The following is a 24,851-nucleotide window of genomic DNA, read 5'->3' as shown; positions in this document are numbered from 1 at the left end:
ACACACACACACAAACAGAGTTAGATACAAAGGCACTCAAAAAACAAATTGAATTTCTTCTCAAGTGTTCCAAAGCATTGTTGCTTTGTGCATTGGAAGCACATTGAATTTTCAGTTCATGGAAATACCATTGTGTCTTTATTTCCTGGTGGACTGGGGTTATTAGCCTTGCTTTAAACAAGCTGAATCTGTCCTTGGAGGTCTGAATAATAGGAGAATTCAAGACTGTATTAAACAATCTTAGAGGAAGCTAGTGACAATTTTATATTTAGGCATCCATATTGATTTTCAAGGCAGATAAGATTTCTTGCACATATTAGCTAATTTTTTATTTTACACTATGAGCCCTCATGTGGGAGGCTTCTTAAAACGATTTAACCTATATATGGTTTTTAATTGAATACACATCTATATTTGCATGTTTATTTTCCCTGTACCTCATCTGCTCCAAATGGACAAACCATATAATTGGGGAAAAAGACTAGTCATTATGATCTTTAATATTGTCACTTGTGGTTCATTCCCCTAACATTCAAATGTTTTTTTTCTTTCATGCAGTTGTTTCTAACATATTTATAAGATGATTTCTATGTTGCTTTGTATATCCCTCCCCCATGGTATAATCCCTGCTTTCACTGTATTTGACGTTGGTATAATTTGTGGAGGGGAAGGGCAAAAAAAATAATTTTACTAGGGATACAGGTGGATCCATTATAACAATGAGATGTACAAGTCGAAAAACAAACTTTACAACTTTGGTCGGGGGGGGGGATGAATCGGGTGGGGGGAGGTAGGGGAGTATGGGAAGGGATGGGAAGGGGAAACAAAGAGGAGGCAACAATGCTTGATAAGAAATGTACTCGTTATCTTGCCCATGTAATTGTAACTCCTCTGTAGGGTATTTTCACAATAAAAAAATATTGTCACTTGTTTCTATGACTTATATGTTTACCAAAATCAAATTCTCATTTTCTCCTTATTTTGTACAGGGACTCAAACTGAGGGCCTCACACTCTAACTTGCCTGTTTGTCTGAATGCTGGCTCACTACTACTTAAGCCCAGATTCACTTTTGACTTTTTGATGGTTAATTGGAGAAAAGAGTCTCTTAGATTTTTCTTCCTGGACTGGCTTTGACTAGGATCTTTGGGTCTCATTTTCCTGGATAGCTAATATTACAGATGTGAGCTACCATCACCTGGCTTAATTTTACTTGTTTTTTTAAAATATTAATTTTTTTGCATGCCCAGGGCTTGAACTCAGTGCCTGGACACTGTCCCTAAGCTTTTGTGCTCAAGGCTAGAACTGTACTACTTTGAGCCACGGCTCCATGTCCAGTATTGTTCATTGGAATTAAATGGACTTTCCTGCCTGGGATGACTTTGAGCCATGATCCTCAGGTCTCAGCCTCCTGAGTAGCTAGGATTGCAGGAATGAATCAACGGAGCCTGGCAAATATTTTATATTATATACTAGGAGACCAGGCCTGACCATGTGAAGTTGTTCATACAATGCCCTTTAGCACTAATAGTTTTAGTCTGATATTACTTTGTTAATATAATCATTGATCAAATATTTGAAAGTCCCTGGAGGGCTACAACCACGTATTTTTAATGCCTTGATTCAGTAATGTTTTTTGACTTAATCTAGTGTATCAAAGAAAGCATGAGAAATTCAGATCGAATGTAACTGGATCTCTAACCTAGAAGAACTGACGTCTTAATGAAGATGAATGTCTCCTTTGTGTCGACTCTTTATTTCCTTTTTCTGTGCTGGTAGTGAGCTTTAACTCAGGGCCTGCACTCTATCCCTTAGCTGTTTGTTCAACACTAGTTCTCTACCACTTAAGCCACAGCTCCACTTTGGCCTTTTGGTAGTTCATTGGAGATAAGAGTCTCATGGACTTTCCTGTCCAGACAGGCTTCAAATGGTGATCCTCGGATTTCAGCCTCTTAAGTAGCTAGGATTGCAGGCATTAAAGGCACCTAGCCCCTGTGCTTATTTTATGTCCTAAGTAAAAGTAAATCAGACAGAAAAAGCAGACCCTTTGCAGGCAGTAAGCTCTGTCCTTATGTTTGACATAAGTCACGTGATCCGTGTTTGTTTTCTTACAGGGCTGCTCTTGGTAAGGGGCCCAGTCTGCAAATCCTCTGTAATATTCTAACTGACTCATGGAGTTCTTGCCAGTGATTCACTTAGCATTGATCTGTCTAGCCACTACCTGTAAAAGAGAATCGATATGGCTAGCATTCTATTTCAAGAGGCAGTTGATGAAATTAAATCCTCTTTCAGGTGAATCTGAGAATGAATTAAGAGAACCTAGTCTGGTATGTGGAGAGACACGAGGTACATAAATGTTTCTTCCAGGCCATAAATAAAGAAGGGGGCATAAAATACTTGGGAACACCTTAATGAGGAAGGAAGCCACAAGCACAATCACATCAGATCAGTTGCTTACTGTTCCCTATCTGAATTTTGTTATTCATAATTTAGGCTTCTCTTTGGGCCTGGTGTGTGTGTGTGTGTGTGTGTGTGTGTGTGTGTGTGTGTGTGTGTGTGTGTGTGTGTGTGTGTGTGTGTCTTCATTGAGTTTGGTCACCTTGCATTTATTTGAAAGTTCCATAAATGACTCTAAGTTTATTTTTCTGCGTCTCTTTTGTGAATAATCCAAAAAAATTTTTTTTTTGTCTGTCATGGGGCTTGAACTCTGAGCCTGGGTGCTGTCCCTCAGTTCTTCAGCTCAAGGCGAGCACTCTACCACGTGAGCTACAGCGCCACTCCTGGTTTTCTGGTGGTTTATTGGAGATAAGAGTTTCACTGCCTTTCCTGCTTGGGCTGGCTTTGAACTATGATCCTCAGATCTCAGTTAGTAGCTAGGATTACAGGTGTGAGCCACTGACACCTGGCCAATGTTGTTGTTGTTTTTTTTAATTGTATTCCCAGTACTGGTTTCTGTCTTTCTGAATTTCTTTGCTCAGTTGCTTGCTCCTTCTCCTCCCCTTTCTCTTCCTCCTCCCATCCCCCCTTTTTTTTTTATAAGTTATAAGTAAGGACCTCAGGTCTGCTAGGCAGACACTTTATTACTGAAGCTATCTACCCACAGCATTCTTTAGGTATTTTTTCAGCTATGCTCTCATGATTTGTGCTCAGGCCAGCCTAGACTATGATCTTCCCACTTCACATAGCTGGGGTTATCGGAGCATGCTAACCTGCCAAACACTTTTTTTTTTGTTTGTTTGTTGAAATGAGGGTCTCAAATCTTTTTTCTTTCTTTTTCTTTACCTTTTTTGCCAGTCCTGGGCTTGAACTCAGGACCTGGGCACTGCCCCAGTGCTTCTTTTGCTCAAGGCTAGCACTCTACCTCTTGAGCCACAGTGCCACTTCCAGCTTGTTCTGTTTTATGTGGTACTGAGGAATCAAACTCAGTGCTTCACGTACACTAGGCAAGGACTCTACCACTAAGCCACATTCCCGGTCAAATCTTAATCCTCTCAATCTCCCCTTCCAGAGTAGCTAGGATTAAAGACGTGAGCCGCCACGATTCTAAGCCTCCAGTCAGGGCATCTAAAGCAGGTTGGCTCTAAAGACGTTATTTCTGGGAGCGAGAGGGCCAAGAAGCCCCATCGGGTAGCAGCTGCTCCTTGCTTCTTGTTTTCAGAGGTGTTGATTAGAGAAACCAATACTAACAAGCTTCCTTGTTCCTAACAGTCTGCATTTTACACACAGCCTACTGTCCATTATGCCCACACATCAGATTCTCAGTGGAACTCGCCCTTACCATAGAAACACAACTGTAATGACAACTTTCCTGACACACTCCTCTCCGTCTTACTACATTTGATCTTTTTTTCTTTTTATTTCTGTCACTTATGGACATAAAGCTTATTTATTATGTTGATTATCTAGGTTTGATTCTCCTGTGAGAAGGTAAACCCTGTCATTTCTCTATTGTTTCCATTTATGGAACTCAAGAATCTAGAAGAATTTAATGCCATGTAGATGGTTCATTTTTTATTCTGTTTCTTCGTGTCAGTATTGGGGCTTGAACTCAACCATTCAGCCATACCTCTCCTTCTGGCTTTTGCTAGTTAACTGGAGATAAAAAGTTTCATGGGCTTTCCTGCCCAGGCTAAGCTTCAAACCTCAATCCTCAGGTCTCAGCCTCCTTGAGCAGCTAGGATTGCAGATGTGAACTCTAGCACCGGCCCTCTATCTGTCACAAGAAGAGTGCTTTGAATATTATTGCCTATTTTTATGTATTAGTTTTATGCATGGAGTCAACATTTTTCAAAAAAATTCTAAAAAGAAATTAGTACGTCTGAAAAATGAATGATTACCTCCCAGGTGTCCACCAGATAGAGATGTTTTAAGGATGGATTCCTTCATGTATATCCCCCAGAGAAAAATGCATGCTTAGTTTTGTGAGAGGCCTAAGGAAACTTCTAACTCAGGATTACTTCAAAATAAATCCTAAGAGTGGAGAGGTATTTTTTTTTTTAAGCCTGCAGGTAGAGAAATTTGAATCTTCTTCTTCCCCCTGGAGAAACTGTTGATTGTTATAAATTCTCAGGGGGACTTTGGTTTCTGCAGGGCAACTAGGTTTCCAAGCCATCTTCCTGCTTAGGGTACTTTTCCTAGTCAATGTTTTCAGGGATCCGGGCTTTGTATTGACTGGTTGTGATTTGCCACATACATTCTGGCCCCTTGGTTTTGTTTACTTCCCCTCATAAAAAGGTCAAAATGAGACTTTTCTGTCACTAGGGTTGCTAGAGACCATTAATTCTGTTGCTTTCCCCACTTTCTTCAAAGCTGGCATTAGTGGCTCATGTCTGTAATCCTAGCTACTCTCAGGAGGCTGAGAGCTGAGGATCGTGGTTTGAGGCCAGCCTGGACAGGAAAGCATGAGACTCGTATCTACAATTTACCACCAAAACAAAATAAAACAAAAACAAACAAACAAAAAACAAACAGCTGCCCATGGAACTGGGGATCAAGTGAAACCTATTTCCTCTTTAGGAAAATAGTTGTTCTTTTTGTATTCCACAAACTCCTTGGTGGATATTGGTTTCCTCTGTTTACATTTCTGAAAGTACCTTTTATTTATCTTATTTATTTCATTTACCTTCCTATTATTTCTCCATTATGTTATACAGTTGCATACTCATCATCTTATGGGCTGTTTTGTATGTTTAATTGTTCTAGAAATAATCAGCTGCCAATATTAATGATACAGGTCAGGTGTGCATAGTGAAAGACATTCATTCATTTAGGCAAAAACCAAAATATAAATGTCCAACCATGTAATACTGAGCTACTTTAAAAAATATGTATAGATGTTCAGCTAGGGGAACAAGCATGTCAGAAGGGAGTCCAAATATTTTCTTGGGCTGGCTTCTTGCTCAGCAAAACAGTCATCATCCTCATTTTTTCCTATTTATTCAAAATTGTAATTCAATGTGGTGGAAAGAAAATTGTACTGGGGTACCTCCTATTTATTTTATGTTTGTTAACACATTATTTGAAACTCTGCAGATCTTACCTGGGAAAGTTACTTTTTTTTTCTTTTTTTTGATTGTGTATATTTCTGTATTCTGGCGACTCAGGTATCTTTCTCTAAAGGATTCTATATTCTGAGACATGCCTGATTTCCTTACTTAATAATAAAACAGGGCATGACTCATTGTGAATCAGTAGGGAATCCAGCAATAAGGTGCAATATATCACAAAAGCAGTGTGGGCTATCATTGGAGATAATAAGCAGGTGCATTAATATTCATGCCTTCCGAAATCCCGGTTGTGCTGCTGAAAAGCTGCAGAATACATTCAGCGGGTTTAATGTTCACCAGTCAATGTTTGCAGATATTTTCTTGTAGTAACTCACTGAAGGTATCCTTCAATCATTTAAAAAACTTTCCCTCATGGTTTCCATTTACTTAATGGTGTACTCAGTTAATTTTCCTCAGTGAGTATGCATAATCTGTTCTTAGACTTGCTTGAGTCTTTCTTTGTCTCAGCTGGAAGTGCTGTTGTGTAAGACTGATTATGTGCATGTGTGTGTGGGGGGGGGGGGTTGGAGTGAAAGGAAGGCAGGAAAAGAATAGGGAGAAACTACATGCATTGTTCCATAGTATGTAATATGTCTCAAGTCTCCAGGAAATGCAATTTAGGTTTCCGTTCTCCTCTGGAATGGTCTCAATGCATCAGAAATGAGATGAGTGATAAGAAATGATAGCTGTGCTATCATGAAGGCGAAGTCACCAACAAAGCAGTCACCAGAATGTCCATACTGAGCATCCCACAGTGGGGCCCGCGGTCCTCTATGTCCCAGTGTCCCTTTCCCCTCCCATTAACCCAGGTAGGGCATACTGATAGTGCACTGATAGTTCAGAATCTCTCCACCGAGCGTGCTGATGTTGGCTTTGTTATTGCTGTGTTCACTCCCCACAAACAGGATGGACCCATGTCCAATATTTGTTGCGATATTTGTTGAGACTAATAATGCCGATTTGACACTGAGAAGATAGGAGGTGGTCTCATCCCTGGTGTGATTAGTAAAAGCTTTTGTTGAGTGAAGCATCTACAAGTAATTCACAGTAAAGCAGACATATCGTATGCTTAGATAATATGCACAATTTCATACGTTAGGATGAATGTCTCCTATTTGAGGTCGTATTTGTTTGCCTTATTCTTTCAGTTGACAAAGACTGTTAAATTCTTTTAGAATTTTTTTTCTTTTATGCCAGTTCTGGGGCTTGAACTCAGGGCCTGGTTACGATTCCTCAGCTGCTGCTGCTCCTTCCCCTTCTCCTCCTTCTTCCCCCTTCTCCTTCCCTTCCTCTTTCCCTCTTTATGCCTCCTCTCCCTCTCACCTTCTCCTCCTCCTTCTCCTCCTTCTCCTTCTCCTCCTTCTCCTTTTCTCCCCTTCCCTCTCCCTCTCCTCCTCCCCCACCTTCTTTCCCCTCTCCCACCTTCTTCCCTTCCTTCTACCCCTTTCCTTCTCCTCCCTCTTCTTTTCTCCCTCCCTCACCCCTCCCCCTTCTCTCCCCCTCTTCCCCCCTCCCTCCATTCCTTTCTGCTTCTCCTTCTCCTCCTCATCTGCTTCCTTCTCCTTTTCCTCCTCTTCCTCTTTCTTCCTAATGTTGTACCCTTTGAGCTCCATTTACCACTCTTACTACAACAGCAGCTCTGCTTACATCTTTCAGGATCTTAACTACACATGTCCTGTATTTTCTCAGCCTTTCAGGAAGTATAGGGATAGGGTCAGGGGGAAATGGATGCTTTACCATGCATGCCTTCCTATCACTGTAATAACCACTTCTACCACCTCTGTTAGGCTAGTGATGAGGATGGATTATGAACAAAGCAGGTGAGATCCTAGCCAATCACAAGCCTTAGATTCTGGTGGTGAGTGCATTGTCAGGGTTAATCCCACCAGTTTAGAACTCACCTGTAGCATAGGTTTCCATTTTATGTTCCTAGTTAGCTAGGATCAGAATCTTTAGCCTTTTAAAAATTTACACGAGTGACTCGAATAACATCAGCTCTTGATGCATGGATCTAGCATTTCAAGAATACATTGAAATTACCATAACAGAAACAGAGACATCTCAATTCATGAGAGACCTGTTTGATGATGCAAACATCTTCACATCAGATGATGCCACTATGTCAAAATAATGCTGAGGATCCCAAATAAGACAGAATAAAAGCCATAAGTAAGCAAAACAGCAGTGGCTCAATGCCTAGAATCCGAGCTACTTAGGAGGCTGAGATCTGAGGATCACAGTTCTGCCTGGGCAGAAAAGTCTGGGAGACTATTATCTCCCTTTAATTAGCTGTCGTTCCCCTCCCCCCCCCCCCCCGCACCCCCCCCCCCCCCCCCCCCGCCCCGAAAAAAAAGCTGAAATTGAAGTTGTGGCTCAAGTGGCTTGCGCACACATGGTTTTAACGTTCTGTTAGTACTAAAATACGGAGTCTCAATGTTGCCTTATCAGCTTTCCCAGAGGTGGGAAGAGTAAATAAATATATAATGGGATTTAAAAGTCATAGCTATCAAAAGTTTCCTATAGCTAGGCAGTAGCTCACGCCTGTGGTTCTAGCTACTCTGAGGATCACCATTCAAAGCCAGCCCAAGCAGGAAAGTCCCTTATCTCCAATTAATCACTCAAAACCCGGAAGTGGAGCTGTGGCTCAAAGTGGTAGAGCACTAGTCATGAGCAAAACTACTTAGGGACTGTACCCAGGCTCTGAGTTCAAGCCCCACAACTGACAAAAAAAAAAAAAAAACAACAAAAATAACTTTTCCCCCAGATGAAATCATCTCCCATGCTGGAGCAGTTGGGAATGATTTGAGGATCAGTAGCTCCAACGTAAATAGATTTGATGCAAGGAAATAAAATAATCAATTTAGTAAAAAAAAAAAAAAATACAGGAGCCTTGCCTCTCCACATCAACTCCACGTCAAGTTACATGCCGATACTCCCTTGTTAATAACCAATAACTCATAACTCAGTGATCATGCTTGTATTAATGAGTAGCTGTCTGTCCTATCCTCTTAGCCAGGGTATATGTATATACTCTCATTTGGCTGTTAGGTTGGGCTGTGTTAAATCAGCATTTCCTGAGCTATATTTTTGGACAGCAAAAGTCCTCATACATGAAGCTTGTGGGATTTTTTTTTTTTTTTGGAGGGGAGTTGTTGTTGTTGTTTTTTAACAAATGAAAGGAAATTCCATCACCTTCCATCTTGTCCCAGTTTTCACAGCCATTGAGAATTTGAAAGCATACACCAAAACATGGGTTTCCTTGATACTGAAAGTTAGACACTGACTCTTTTTTGTGCTTAGTGGTTAACCAATACGAGCTTGTAATTTCTTCTAAAATGGATATGTACCTATTTATGACCACAGCTTCAGAGAATTCTGAATAAAATCGTCAGTAACCAAAGTAGGAAAATGATAACTTCAGTAGCAGTGGAAGAATAAGTAATTATCTCAGTTAACTTTCCAAGTAGAGAGGAAAATGTTTTTAAATGGCCTTAGTAACAATACTTGATACCCCCACATCAACCAAGTATTTAAAAGACAATAGTAGAAACTAGTAAATATCACCTGTCACTGGTGACATTATTTGTTGTATTTTCAAAAGATGGGAAGGTCTACTAAGTCGAGACAATACTACTTAAGAGAAGAGATGAAAACTGTAACTACTAAGTGCCATTATAGAATACTTACCATTCCACTCATTAAATAGTTTGTTTTTTTGGGGGGGTCTGGTTGTGGGGCTTGAACTCTGGGCCTAGGCACTATCCCTCAGCTCTTCAGCTCAAGGCTAGTGCTCTACCACTTGAGCCACAGCACCACTTCCGGCTTTTTTCTTTTTGCATATGTGGTGCTGAGGAATCGAACCCAGGGCGTCATGCATGCAAAGCAAGCGCTCTACCACTGAGCCACCTTCCCAGCCCTCATTAAATAGTTTTAATGATTCATTCATGTCATAAGGTTGGTAACTCATAAACCTAAAATTGAGCCTTTCTTTAAAATGATTTCTCAGGAAAGCTAAAACCACCCAGCATGCAAATCCTTACAAATCTCATAGTACCTTTAGTTCTTTTATGTTGAATAAAGTTGTGAATGAGGAAGAGCTTATGCAAAAACATTGCTAACTTGGAGCCAGCTTTGAGTGTGAAGTAGGTCATCTGCTGGATATTATTTTCCAAAAAGAGCACACAGGAATATCAAGATGACATTGCAGTTTTTGGGGGGTGGGAGGTGATAGAGTCTTAAAATTGCCAAAAGCATGCGCTCTTATAAATAAGCCATTACTTGATCACTTTTGAATAGCCCTGCAGAATTTTCATCTTAAAATAGAGAGGCTTTGGCATTTAACCAAAAGAACAGAGAGAATAAGAATCAAAGATTCTATGTGTATCGTATAAGCAAGACTAAATGATGTCCCTCACTCTGAGACACTGCCATGATGGGAGGGTGCTAAATGCAAGGACCATCGCCAATTTCATGAGGATGCGGAAAGGTTGGGATATGTTGGTTGTTGGCCACCAGTAAAGCTGGCTTAGGACAATCCTGTAAGGTAGATAATATACCCTGAAAGGCCCGGGTCAGTGAGGGTGAAGTGGGTCCTGTCACACCGTTACACAAACCTCTGCATCCAGTGTTCATCCAGGAAAAACAGCATTCTATTGGTGATCAGTCTCAAAAGAACCAAAAGAGGCATTTTGCTTTTAAAACGACTTGGAGCGGCTGGGTGTCAGTGGCTCACGCCTGTAATCCTAGCTACTTAGGAGGCTGAGATCTGAGGATCATGATTCAAAGCCAGCCCAGGCAGGAAAGTCCATGAGACTCTTAGCTCCAACTAACTACCAGAAAACTGGAAATAGAGCGCTCAGGCCCAGAGTACAAGCCCCTTGACCAACAAAACAAACTAACAAACAAAATGACATGAAGATAGCAGCAGGAAAATTCAAGAGAAGCTGAAGAATGTTCCATGAGAAAAATATTAACAAGGACCAGATGAATCCAGTGACCAAAAATAGCCTAGTGAATTAGAAAAATATTCATGAAATAGTTGCCCTTAAAAAAATAAGTTTCAGCTAGGCACCGGTGGATCACACCTATAATCTTAGCTACTCAGGAGGCTGAGATCTGAGCCTGTGGTTCAGAGCCAGCCCAGGCAGGAAAGTCTATGAGACTCATCTCCAATTAACTACCAGAAAACTGGAAATGGCTCTGTGGCTCAAGTGGTAGAGTGCTTGCCTTGTACTGAAGAGCTGAGGGACAGCACCTAGGCCCAGAGTTCAAGCCCCATGACCAACACAAAAAAAAAAAAAAAAAAGAAAGAAAGAAAAGAAAGAAAAGAGATTTTGAAGTCAAGTGATGGAGCCTCATGCCTGTAATCCTAGCTACCCAGGAGGCTTGAGATCTGAGGATTGAGGTATCAAGCCAGCCTGGGCAGAGAAGTCTGTGAGACTCTTAACTCCACTGAACCACCACAACAGTCAAGATGTGAAGGTGTTGCTCAAGGTACCAGCTTTGAGTGATGTAGGGGAAGAATTCAGAACCTGAGTTCAAGCCCCAGGACAGGCAAACAAAACAACAACACACAAAACAACAAACACAAACAGTTTTCAAAATAATGGGCCAAGAATTCAGAGATAATGATGTACATGATGGAAAGAAATGTGAAAGCGAGAAATCTGGAGAAATAAAAATCTGCAAAGATTAATCCACACTCCAGCAATATCCATAGGATGGGTTTGAACCCAGTGAGCAAACTAGAAGTTAGAAAGGAATATTGATGTTGAAGAGAAAAAGAAAAAGAAAAAACAGCACATGGGTAGTTGTGACCCTAAAGAAACAGAGCTAAAATAATGGAAAAAGAGAAGCAGAATTAAGACAGAATTTCAAAAAGAGCTAGGCACTGGTGGCTCAAGCCTGTAATCCTAGCTACTCAGGAGGCTGAGATCTGAGGATTGCAGTTCAAAGCCAGCCTGGGCAGGAAAGTCTGTGAGACTCTTATCTCCAATAAACCACTAGAAAACTGGAAGTAGTGCTGTGGCTCAAGTGGTAGAGCACTCGCCTTGAGCTGAAGAGCGCAGGGACAGTGCCCAGGCCCAGAGTTCAAGCCCCACGACCGACAAAAAAAAAAAAAAAGAATTTTAAAAAGACTTAGTTAAGGTAGAATTTCAAAAAGACTTAATAAGATAGTTGACTCTTAGGTTGAAAGTAAGATTATGCCTAAGGAAAAAATTATAGAGAACAATCAACAAACAACAGAACACTGCACTCAAAGTAAGAAATAAAATAGAATAACCCCCCCCCCTCCTTGAGCAATAGAACAAATTCCTTAGCAAAGATGGAAAAGATTTCCAATTTCTAGTTTTCTTCTGGTCTTACTCAACAGTACCAAAACATTGAAGCAATACATTCAGTTTCTAAGGCATAAAAGCATAACCCAATAATTTGACACTAGCCTATTACTGATTGACCTACTTTAAAGAAAACAAACAAGCCAAGGCACCAGTGGCTTATATATGTAATCTTAGCTACTTAGAAAGTTGAGATCTGAGGATCCAGGTTCAAAGCTATCCAGGCAGACAAACCTGAGAAACATTTATCTCCCATTAACTGGCAATTCCCTGGATATGGAACTGTATCTCAAGAGATAGAGTACCCGCTTTCAGCATGAAACCGAAGCATGAAAGCAAGGCCCTGTGTTCAAGCCCCAGTACTGGCACAAACAAAAACTAACAAAGTCCCAAATCCCAGAAAATGAACAATTTGGCTTATGCAACATTTTTCTTATTCATCTGTCATGAAAAAAACGATAATGAAATAAAGTTCAGGGACTGAAAGTAAAATATTGTAAAAATGCTTGAGTCAATCTAATTATAGGGTCAGTGTTATAAAGAAATAAACCCAGCATTGGTGGCTGGCTCTCATCTGCCTAGCTAAGGAGGCTGAGATCTGAGGATCATGTTTTAAAGCCAGCCCAGGCAGGACAGTCTGTGAGACTCTTATTATTTCTAGTTAACTAAACCTGAAACAAAGAACAACAACAAACACCCAAAACCTGAAAATGAAGCTGTGACTCAAGTGGTAGAGGGCTAGACTTGTGCTAAAATGTTCAAAGATAGCACCAAGAACCTGAATTCCAGGACGGGCACAAAAATGAGAGGGGAAGGGGAGAAGGAAAGGAAGGAAGGAATATAGAAATATTTCTAAACTAGACCAACATATAAATGACCTATACTATAACAAAGTAGAATATTTCTATTTTCTCGTCTCTTATAGATGAAGAAGATAAAATCCACAGATGATAAACTAACAGAGATATAAATATTTAAAGAGTCAAAATGTTAATAGAAAAATAATATAATAAAAGAGAAGTGGTAGAAAGGAAGAAGACAGAAGCAGAAGTAGAACTTATATAAGTATGTACTGTGTGCTCATAGATGATGATGATGATGAATAGGAAATTAAATCGCAGAGAGGTGAATTGATTTGCCTTAAACCAAAAAAACTAGTATGAGACATAGAAGCTAACTTCTCTCTGTTTAGGCAAAGTGAACAATAATGGTAGCTTATTTATTTGTTTGCTTGTTTATGCAGGTACTGGAACTTGAACTCAGGGCCTTGTGCTCTTAGTTTTTTTTTTTTTTTTTTTTCTCAAGGCTTGATCACTGGAACCACAGCTTCATTTCTGGCTTTTAGTGTGGTTTATTGGAGATAACAGTCTATCTGCTTTGGTTACACAGGCTGGTTTTGAACCATAATGATCAGATCTCAGCCGCCTCATTAGGTAGTATTACAGATGTGAACCATTGTACTTGGTGAAATAAGTTACTTTAACCATCATTCGCCTTTTAAGCCTTAAAATGCATTTTCTTGCCCAGCTTTCAGCAACACACCCACTCCTAAGACTGATCATATTCTATTGAAAAAGACCAGCTTGTAAAGCATAATACGATAGTGTCATACTGGGGTTCTACATTCTGTGAAGAGATCTAGTAGGCAGGAAATGGAAAGGGGAAGGTTGTGGGATTTAAAGAGTTAAGTAGATCTCTTCCAGCAATAGAACTGCAATTTCACATCCTCACATCTTCATCTTCCTGTGAGAAAAACATCAACAGGTTTTATATTGTATTTATATTGCTTAGCAGTGATTAACAGCCTCCCAGGCTTCCCTTTCCTGCCTCTTTCTCCCACAAAGATTGTCCTTGACCAACACCAGAAATGAGTTTGATTTCTCTAATGTAGAGGTAATTAGATTTTTCTTTATTGAAGACATCCCTTTAATGACAGTCGCTGCACCTGTCAATTTAGCCGCAAGTGACCTGACATTGATCTGGTGATACGACTTAAAAGAAAGAGCCGGAACAGAGCTGGAAAAGATCAGTTGCCTGGCATCCGAAAGAATATTTCTTGCCATGTCACTGAGAGAAAAAATATATTTTATTCCTGAATGTCATTTTTACAAAACATGCTGCTGTCAGCCTATTACTTCCTTCTAGAAACTATTAGTATTTCCCAGAAAAGTACCCTGGAGAGAAGCATTAAAAATGGAATAAAAATTGATCCAGTAATCATTTTTTGTTTCTTGGAAAACATTTATTATCACAGAGATTCTTTCAGAATGGGATAAATATTGCTGAACAGAATTAACTCAATGTTTTTAAAAAAAAAAAAACCAGTCAAACATGAAACATTTATTATGCATTTGTTTCCTTAACCTTGAGGTTTTGTGGAAATATTTGTCCCCCAAATCATTTATCCGAGAAGGAAATGAAGCTGCTTGGTGCTCGGGACTCCCACCTGTGAGCCTACGTACTCAGGAGGCTGAGATCTGAGGACTGAGATTTGAAGTCAGCTCGGGCAGGAAAGTACATGAGACTCTTATCTCCAATTAGTCAGCAAAAAGCCAGAAGTAGTGGAGTGCTAGTCTTGAGCAAAACATCTCAAGTGCCTAGGTCTTGAGTTCAAACCTTAGGCCTGGCACAAGGGAAAAACAAAGAAGCATATGAAGGAGAAGTGGCTGAAACTGTCTTGTTTAGAAGAATGGCAATCATTTTCTTCTGGGAAGTTAAGATAAAGACTTTTATGTGCAAGAATATATGGCATTTATATTTCTATATTTCTCTACTTTTTAGTAACAAATTAATTCATTTGATTTAAAGTTCATTTTTATTGTTATCTTCCCTTGGCTCATTTTGAGAAACAGCAAGAATTATTCTTTCTTTCTTTCTTTTTTATTTATTTTTTGTAGGTTGTGGGGCTGAAACTCTGGGCCTGGGCACTGTCCCTCAGCTCTTTAGCTCAAGGCTAGTGCTCTACCACTTGAGCCATAGTGCCACTTCCGGTTTTCTGAGTGGTTTATTGAAGATAAGAGTCTCATGTATTTCCCTGCCAGGGCTGGCTTTGAACCATGATTCTCAGATCTCAGCCTCCTGAGTTGCTAGGATTACAGGTGTGAGCCACCAGCACCCAGCCAAGAATTATTCTTGAAGGAAAATATAACCCATGGTCATTCGTCTGAGAATATACAGTCCTATGATTTGAAGGATCAAAAACAAAATAAATAGATGGAAAAAAATCCTCAGACAGCTATCTCTCTTTTAAAAACAAGGAAAATAGAACTTTCCCCAGTGCTGGGGCTTGAACTCAGGGCCTTTGCTCTCACTTGGCTCCTTCACAAAAAGCTTGCGCTCTACCAGGAGTTACCCCTCCACTTCCAGCTTTTTGGTAGTTAATTTGGTTAATTGTAGATAAGAGGCTCATGGACTTTCTGCCTGGGCTGGCTTCAAACCAAAACCTTAGATCTCAGCCTCCTGAGTAGCTAGAATGACAGATGTGAGCCAACAGCATTTAGCTTGAATTCGTTATATTAATTGCATTCACATTCATCAACATGATTGACAACTTTTTGATGAAATCAACTCTGATTTTGATTTTAAAACCACTCAGGGTTGTTGAAATTGAATAGGGAAGCTACATCCTGGAAAATTATTGTAGGCCTAAGTGACACAGCACTGGCATACATCTGCCAGGGTTTCTCAGAGCAGGGCCAGGGAAGTAACTTTACTTCTCATCAACCCAGAGCATCTTGAGAATTATGTTCCCAGAAATGACATTGCGACAGAATATAAATAAGGATCAAGCTGAAATCTTTCCTGAAACCTGAACTCTAAGGAGCCCACAATTCTGATCAGCTCTTGGGTGATCATCAGAAACATTGGTATGCTAGTGGTTGTTTCTAACGACCAGATCCTGGACGCTGAATGACATGATAGAATGGGCTTGCTTGAGATGCCATTGGAATCCCAGTACTACTGAAGTGACAGAAACACCCCCATAGAGTGCTGTCATGAATCATTAAACCTTTTTCAAGTTGTGTGTGTGTGTGCACCATAGAGTGCTGTCATGAATCATTAAACCTTTTTCAAGTTGTGTGTGTGTGTGCACGCGCGCACACATGTGCGTGCATGCTGGTCCTGGGACTTAAATCCCCAGCTTGAACACTGTCCCTGAGCTTTTTTGCTCAAGGGAAGCACACTTCCACTTCTGGCTTTTTTTGGGTGGTTAATTGAAGATCAGAGTCCTATGGACTTTGCTGCCTAGGATGGCTTTAAACCCTTATCTTCTGATATCACCCTCCTGAGTAGCTAGGATTGCAGGTGTGAGCCACTGGCATCTGGTGACAATGTATCTTGATCAGTGTCATTCCTTCCACCTCTCCCAAATCCATTCATCTCCTGAAGTTAACTGGCCCCGTTTTTACATTTGTGTGTTGACTATGGTGACTGTTTTAGCTACTCTTCTTCTTACCATTCATCTGTCCCCTCTTCTCTTTACCTTGCCCACCTCTGAGGACACAATTACAGCTTCCTGGCATTTGTTTTGCTAATCTATAATTAAGTTACTAATAAGAGTTCTACCTTTGTACCCCACACCTGCATATACCATACTTCAGTCACTTTATTTGTGTATAACTGCATATGTCCCTGTATATATTTTCATATTTATATTTATTAATTTAGATCTAACTTCTACATATCAGAGAAAACATGCATCCTTTGTCTGAGTCTGGCTTACTTCACTTAAATGGAATGCTAAAGCTTTAAGAGTAAAAGAAAAGTATATATTTAGTAGGTAATATTAAAAGTATATATATATATATAGGTAATAAAAATTTCCCCTCAATGTAGTCTACCTCATTCTATATAGGTTTGCTTAATTTTGAATCTGCTTTGTGGGTCTGAATTTGAACATTATTAATTAAGGTCATAATGATTTGAATAATATTTTCTACTTTTAAAGGGCAGGTGGATTTCCTGGAAACAGAATGTGTGTGTGTGTGTGTGTGTGTGTGTGTGTGTGTGTGTGTGTGCATGCACACACATGCATCAACATGTCCTCCTTTTTTGGAAAAAGAAGGAAATTTATTTAATTTTTTCTTATCCCATATGACTTTTTTTTGAGGCTTGGTATTGAGACCATTAATTCATGACACAGCTAACAGGCAATTCACTTTGTTAATGGGTCTGTAAAATTGAGAGTTTGCATCCTAATTCATTTCATCATTTGTTAGAGTATATTTTTTGTCTACCATTTAAAAGATCCATAGATATTAGAATGGATACACGAATAAATCTTCATCCTCAGGGACATCAAAACCTGTTAGGAAATAAAATAGCAAATAAAGTAGTAGAGCAGTAAATAAAATAGAAGACAGAAACTGATACATGACAGGAGAAAGATAGGTCGTTCACTAGCAGAAAGAACAGTGGAGATATCACAATGGCGACCGTGCTTACGCTTCAGAAAATAGGCAGAGCCTGAGCATGCAGAGCCAGCAGGACAGGATATCTTTGGAAGAAGACACAGGATGTGGAATGGGAGGATGATGCCAGGAAGGTACTCTACTGCTTGAGTCACACAAGCAGCCCTCCCAGATGACAACTCCTGAGAATATATGCACCGAGACACTGGATGTTAAGTGCTGTGCAACAGTTCAGTTTTGTAAGAGAGGTGGAGAAAGAGAGAGAAAAAGAGCAAATAACCCTGTAATGTGCATCATATAGACATGGGAGGAGCACAGAGAAACTCAACATCAAGGGGACTGATAGAGGGCTGGGGGCTAAGGGAAACAGACTCTGGGTAGGTATGGAAACGCGGGAGGGGGGTGTGCCTGGAAGGGTGAATACTGTCCAAATAGATTATTTGCAACTATGAAAATTGAACAATAAAACCTATTAAGGATGATATTTTTTTAGAAGAAAGGATGCAAGGAGTATGCCAGAGGGGGCAAATCGTAAACATATGTGGAGCTGTAACAATGTAACAATGAGCTTCCTTCCCCATAACTGGTACAACTCAGAAAGTAGAGAGGTTTACAAGGAGCTGTGGCTTAAGTGGTAGGGCACTAGCCTTGAACACAAAGAGTTTCAGAGACAGTGCCCAGGCCCTGAGTTCAAGCTCCAGGACTGACAAAAAATAGTGTGAGGAATAAGTAAATAAAAATCTCAGTGTGTCTGCTTAAAAATAAAGACGTTTTGTCAGACATTGGGGATCACAATTCATGTAAGCTCAGGAAGATAAATCCATTTAGCTCCAATTAATCACCAAAAAGCTAGAAGTAGAGCTGTGGCTCAATTATAGCACTCTGTTCATTAGAACAAAATGCTTAGGGAGCTTTAAGTACAGCCTTGTTTGTGATCGTTTGGGTAAATGCCCAAAAGTGGGATTGCTAGGTCATAGGGGAGCTCTATGTGGAATCTTTTGAGGAAAGTCCAAAGTGGTTGAACAAATTTGCATTCCCACCAACAATGCAGTAGGGTTCCCTTTTGGCCACATCCCCTCCAGCATCTGTTGTTATTAGAGTTCTTGATTATAGCCATTCTAACTGGGGTGAGGTGGTATCTCAATGTTGTTTTGATTTGCATTTCTTTTATGGCTAGAGAAGTTGAGCATTTTTTCATGTGTCTATTGGCTATTGTTAATTCCTTTTCAGAGAAGTTTCTATTTTTCTAATTTGGGGAGGGGAAGGGAAATACAGTGCTTAAATAAGGATACAGGTTGACCTATTGTAACAATGAGATGTACAAGACACTATGTTGAAAACAAATGTTACAACTTGGTGGAGTGGGTGGGGGGGGCGGTTGGGGAAGTGGGGAAGGAAAGGATGGTAGGGGAAAAACAAAGGAGGAGGGAACAATGCTCCATAGGAAATGTACTCGTTACCTTACTCATGTAACTGTAACCCCTCTGTACAGTATCTTTACAATAAAAAATATATACAAAAACAAAAAAAGCTTAGGGACAACATCCAGGCCAGGAGTTCAAGTTCCGGGACTGGCACGTGTGTGCATGCATATGCACACACACATACAGAGTTTTGTTTGTACACTGGTATACTACTTGACCAAAGATAAGTAGACTTTTGACAACAAAAAACACATATAGTTGAATGAAAACAGGAAGAGTAAAAGGAAAGGTTAAGACTAGATTCAACCTAGACACACCAGAAATTAGCTGGATTTGGAATTTCTGATTTAGGCAATCTGAAAAAGAATCTGATATATTACTTTGTTAAGTATGTCTGTTTCTAAGGAGATAGTCATTTTTCAAGGTGTCTTGTTACAAAATTGAATCTTGATTAATATTTTAATAATAGTCTTAGCCTGGCACTCGTGGCTCACGCCTGTAATCCTAGACACTCAAGAGACTGAGATCTGAGGCTTGCAATTCGAAACCAGCCTGAGGAAGGAAAGTTGATAAGACTGTTTTTGTTTTTTTTTTTTTTTATAACTAATCAGCAGAGATGAAAGTGGAGATGTGGCTCAAGTGATAGAGTACCAGCCTTCAGCCAGAAAACTAAAGGGCAGTGCCCAGGCCCTGAGTTCAAGACCCAGTACTGGCACACATGCGAAAAAGTTAGTCTCACTCTGAAAACATTACAGGATGGAATAGGAGAAACCCTAGGTCTCCTTGGCACAGGCCAAAATTTTCTTAATAGAGACCCAGAAACACAACAAATCAAATGGGATTGCATGAAATTGCAGAGCTTCTGCATGGCAAAAGACATAGCTATCAAGGTCAATAAAAAGCCCACAGATTGGGAGAAGATCTTCACTAGCCATACAACGGACAAGGGTCTCATATCTAAAATATACATGGAACTCAAAAAATTCAATCCCCCAACAACAAGTCTTCAAAGAAGCAACTGCCCAATAAGTAAGTGGGCTAAAGACTTAAAGAGAAACTTCTCTGAAGAGGAAAGAAGGATGGCCAATAGACACATGAAGAAATGCTCAACATCCCTAGCCATAAAAGAAATGCAAATCAAAGCAACATTGAGATACCACCTCACTCCAGTTAGAATGGCTATAATCAAGAACTCTAATAACAACAGATGCTGGAGGGGATGTGGCCAGAAGGGAACCTTACTGCATTGTTGGTGGGAGTGTAAACTTGTTCAACCACTTTGGAAAGTAGTATGGAGGTTCCTCAAAAGACTCCACATAGAGCTCCCCTATGACCTAGCAATCCCACTTTTGGGCATTTACCCAAATGTTCACAAACAAGACCATACTAAAGCTACCAGCACAACTATGTTTATTGCAGCATTATTTACCATAGCTAAGATATGAAACCAACCCAGATGCCCCTCAGTAGATGAATGGATCAAGCAAATGTGGTATATCTACACAATGGAATTCTATGCCTCCATCAGAAAGAATGACATTGCCCCATTTGTTAGGAAATGGAAAGACTTGGAAAAAATTATATTAAGCCAGGCCCAAAGAAACATAGGTCCCATGGTTTCCCTTATTTGCAATAACTAGTATATGTCTGAAACAAACAGAAACTGTCAGACAAGTTGATGTTAAGTGAAATGAACCTCAAGATAAGGATTCAAATGTTTTTTTCTTTCTTGCGATTGTTTCGAACATGTTTATAAGATGATTTCTTTGTTGCTTTGTATGTACCTCCCTCAGGGTATAACCCCTGCTTTCACTGTATTTGATGTTGGTATAATTTGTGGAGGGGAAGGGAAAAAACAAACTGTTTAAATAGGGTTACACGTGGACCCATTACAACAATGAGATGTACAAGACGTTATGTCGAAAAACAAACTTTACAACTTTGGTGGGAGGGGGGGGGCGTGGAGAGGGATTGGAGAGGAGAAGGGATGGTATGGGGAAACAAAGGAGGAGGCAACAATGCTTGATAAGAAATGTACTCATTACCTTGCCCATGTAATTTTAACCCCTCTGTATGGTATTTTCACACACACATTAAAAAAGTTAGTTTCAGTATCTGACACACTGAGTGACCTCCAATGTGCTCCTTCAATATGAAGTTTTTAATTGAATAAAGTATATTCTAATTTTAATCTAATATTAAAATATGCATATATTCTGCTCAGAAGGTCAATTACAAGGGAATATTTAAATCTAAATTTAATATATCCAAAGTACTAAATAAGTTTCTCTCATTACTACAGGTCACTGATATGATGCTGCAGGATAAACCCTATCCTGACTGGGGAAAATCTGCAAGAGCTTTCTGGAAGAAAGGAAATGTTAGGATCACTTTATTCTGGTAGGAAATCATTTCATTCACTCATGCACTTAATTCTGCTTTGTCTCATTCCCTTAAAAATTGGAGTTGGATGCGATTTTCTTCAGACATCTAGACTTTTATTGAGAGAGGCAATTGTGTAACATTAAAATCTTTCTCTAAGTTATTTGTGAATTAAGCTCTACTTTCGTATTTTTATCACATATACACTTAGAAGTTTTGCTAGTACAGTGAGGAGCAGATAGAGTCAGGTTTTTAATTCAGCAAAGACAAAAACAAACAAAAATCCCAAAAAGTGATGAATTGCAGTTTTTAATCACTGAAACATGATTTATGAAAGTGACCCTTTCCTGGATGTCTGTGGATAATGGCTGTGATCCTGTCTCCTCAGGAGGCTGAGACCTGAGAACTGGGGTTCAAAATCAGCCTAGGCAGACAAATCTGTAAGGTTCTTATCTCCAGTTAATCAGTAAAAATGTCAGAGCTGAAGGGTGGCTCAAGTGATAAAGGACCCCTGGAGAGAAAAAGCCAAGCAAGAACACAAAGCCCTGAGTTCAAGCCCCAGAACTGGCACAAACACTAAAAGTGTCCCTTGTATGTGTGTGTACATATGTATATGTGCATATGTATGTATACTCATATACACATACATGCTCAGTGTCGCATTAATTTATACATAGTAATAGTTTTTATTATGACTTGTACCCAAACATGTAAGGTACTTTGATTCTATTTTCTCCTCTATTAGTTATTAGCTCCCCCTTTTTCTCTGTCTTTCCTTCCCTGTCACCTTCCTCTTTTAAGTTCATGATTTGGTTGTTTTGCTCAGAAGGTTGTGATTTTGCTCTGAGGAGGATATGCTGACAAGGAACCTCTTTGTGCACCCCATGTTTCACTGGCATTGCTTCTTTGCATAGATTCTTTCTCTGTGTCAATGCCATTATGCGATAAATAGCATATGTACCTGGCACTTTGGTTCTCACAGATAGGTAAGAAGTTATGTCCAGGAATACTCAGTACTGCTTTTAATTGTGAAAGCTTGTCCTGGAAAATCCTAGCCTATTCACTTGCCTTGTTTGTTTTTTGGTTTGAGTTTGTGCCTGTTCTGGGACCTGAGCTCAGGGCCTGGGTGCTGTCTCTTAGCTTTTTTGCTCAAGGCTGGAGCCACACCTCCACTTTCAGCTTCTCTCTGGTTAATGAGAGAGAAAAACCTCATGGATTTTGCTGTCCAGGCTGGCTTCAAATGTCCATATTTGGGTCTCAGCCTCCTGAGGAGCTGGAATTACAGATGCGAGTCCCCAGTTTCACTTACCTTTTGAAATGAAAGAAAAACCTGATTACTCTAAAACTTACTTGTTTCTTTTTTATGTGAAAATTTTGCAAAATAACATTCTTTGTGTGAATAAACACTCTTATTACCTTTTGTGCTTTAGCCCTGTCATTAAATGCTGCCTAAGATACATAACATTTTGAACTCAATTCTTAGCAGGTAAACAGAAGCAGATTTTTCAGTAATGTGAAAATGAATTTCACTTTTGCAGATTTTGTCTGGACCTTGTCTCTGTGAATCTAGTGTGGCTTTCTTTGTTTTCTTTTTAATTTCTTTTCTGAACTCAAGGCCTGGGATCTGTCCCTGAATGGTTTTGTTCAAGTTTAGCACTCTACCATGCAAACCACTCTTCCACTTTTACATGGACTTTTCCGCCCAGGCTGGGTTTGAACCAGTCTTTAGCTTTCAGCCTCATGAGTAGCTAGGATTATAGGTGTGAGCCACCAGTACTTGGATAAATATGACCTATTTTATGGTGTTCCTTACCTTAAAATAGTATGTTTATATATACAATATACACATATACATGTTTATGCATGCATATACATACATACACATAAACACACATATAAGTACAATATGGAGCAAATATTTACTGATGGACTATTTTGCTCTAGGCACTGGGTTAAGGACTTGACGGTCTATATATTTACTTAGTTAATCTGGACAGCCTTTTGAGGTTGATGCTATTATTTTAGGCATAGATCTCCAAGACCATTAACCGTGAGAAGAGAATAGTTCTTTGAAAATAAAAGATACATTATATGTGCAAATAGTCAAACTATTATCTCGATTTCTTCTTTGGCTTATTGTGTTATGTAAGCCAGTTCTAAGAATCCCCCTGCTCCAAGGATTCTTTACAGGTTTGGAAAGAGCTAGACTTTAATATCAAAAGGGTTTAGAGATCACTTCTATTGTATATGTCCATATACAGAGTTTTGTATTGGTTAATGTATTGTCACAGTCAGTTCATTGCTGAGTCAAGGTTAAGTTTTTGCCAACGTGAGCCATGTGTACAAAATCTGAAGGTTCCTCTGAGCACTATTAGTTCTTGCTAATCACGGTGGCTGTTGGAGAAGAGAGAAATGCATGCTAGTTTTTCTCCTGAAGTATCTTCATGGATTTCCTTTACTCCTTAGCCCTCAGACCCCTATATTATCAAATTCCTTTATGCAAGTAGGTTTATTTTTGGTGTTTGTCACAACAAACATCCAATGAGTAATCATAATTTCAGTGTTTCAAAAGTAATCATTGAACTGGGCACTGGTGGCTCCTGCTTATGATGTGTGTGTGTGTGTGTGTGTGTGTGTGTGTGTGTGTGTGTGTATGTGTGCGCATGCTAGTCTTTAGGCTTAAACTCAAGGTCTGAGCACTGTCACTTAGCCATTTCACTTGAAATGTAGTGGCCCTCCACTACTTGAGCAATACTTCCACTTTCAAGTGTGTGTGTGTGTGTGTGTGTGTGTGTGTGTGTGCGTGTGCATGCGTGCGTGTGTGTGCATGCGCACGGATGCACGCCAGTTCGGGGGCTTGAACTTAAGGCCTGGATGTTGTCCTTGAGCATTGATGCTCAAGTTTAACATTCTAGCACTTGAGCCACACCTCTACTTCCAGCCTTTTTTTTTCTGGTTAATTGGAAATAAGAGACTTGTGGATTTTTCTACCCTTCTGACTTGACCTGGGATCCTAAGATCTCAGCTTCCTTGAGTAGCTGAAACAATACCATGATTTTAAAAGATAAAGTGATTTTAAAAAGAGAAAATGCTTATCTAAGAAGTTAAATTGCAGAAGTTAGTGAAAAGCAATCTCTTTTTGTTTCTACTTTTCAAATAGAAAAGATTTAGCAAATATATAGGTCATTTGTTTTCATTTTCATCTCTGGAAATAAAAGTGTGCAAATCATTGGCAAAGTTTAAAATTAAATAAAAGAGAATAGTTACTGAATATATACTATCCACTGGAAAAATCAGTGTGTTCTTTCAATGATGCTCTAGTTAGGAAAGCGATTTGTGGGGGAAAGAATCTGAGCTGGAGAAGGAGTGTTGCAGAGAAAATCTTTTATGAGTTGCAGGCTGATTGCATCCAGCAGTTTGAACAGCACTGTAGCTTGCACAAGGAGCAATATGTTCTAGCAGATTTATCTCCTGCTTCTATGTAGCTGCTGTAAACTCAGGATGCCTGGCAGAAATGATATCATTTGCAAGGGAGTAGCTTCCATGACCTCAACTCTTAGTGAAAGGCATCTTCTCCATAAAGCCATTGGTAATTGTACAAAGATGAGGTTGCTGGGGCATTTAGGTTTTCATACTGGAGATGAGACTGAATTATGGCAGTATTTGAAAATATAGCAATAGAGCAATTTCCCCAGACCTTTTGGTAATTAAAGAGAATAAATGTCTTAAGACTCTAAATCCTTTGTAGCTG

General features: G+C 39.7%; 1 protein-coding gene across 1 annotated transcript in view; it reads left to right on the top strand.

Moving 5' to 3' along the window:
* Tmem117 (transmembrane protein 117) overlaps positions 1-24,851 on the top strand; it is a 379,539-nt gene that overhangs the window by 225,190 nt on the left and 129,498 nt on the right. The window contains exon 5 of the mRNA XM_042677617.1: positions 21,021-21,118. Within this exon, the coding sequence (XP_042533551.1) occupies positions 21,021-21,118 (98 nt within the window). The remainder of the gene's footprint in view (positions 1-21,020; positions 21,119-24,851) is intronic.

Source organism: Dipodomys spectabilis, unplaced genomic scaffold (genome assembly GCF_019054845.1).
Source record: "Dipodomys spectabilis isolate Male_0828 unplaced genomic scaffold, ASM1905484v1 ptg000039l, whole genome shotgun sequence".
In the NCBI taxonomy this organism is placed as follows: domain Eukaryota; kingdom Metazoa; phylum Chordata; class Mammalia; order Rodentia; family Heteromyidae; genus Dipodomys; species Dipodomys spectabilis.
This window is presented reverse-complemented; position numbering and strand designations above follow the sequence as displayed.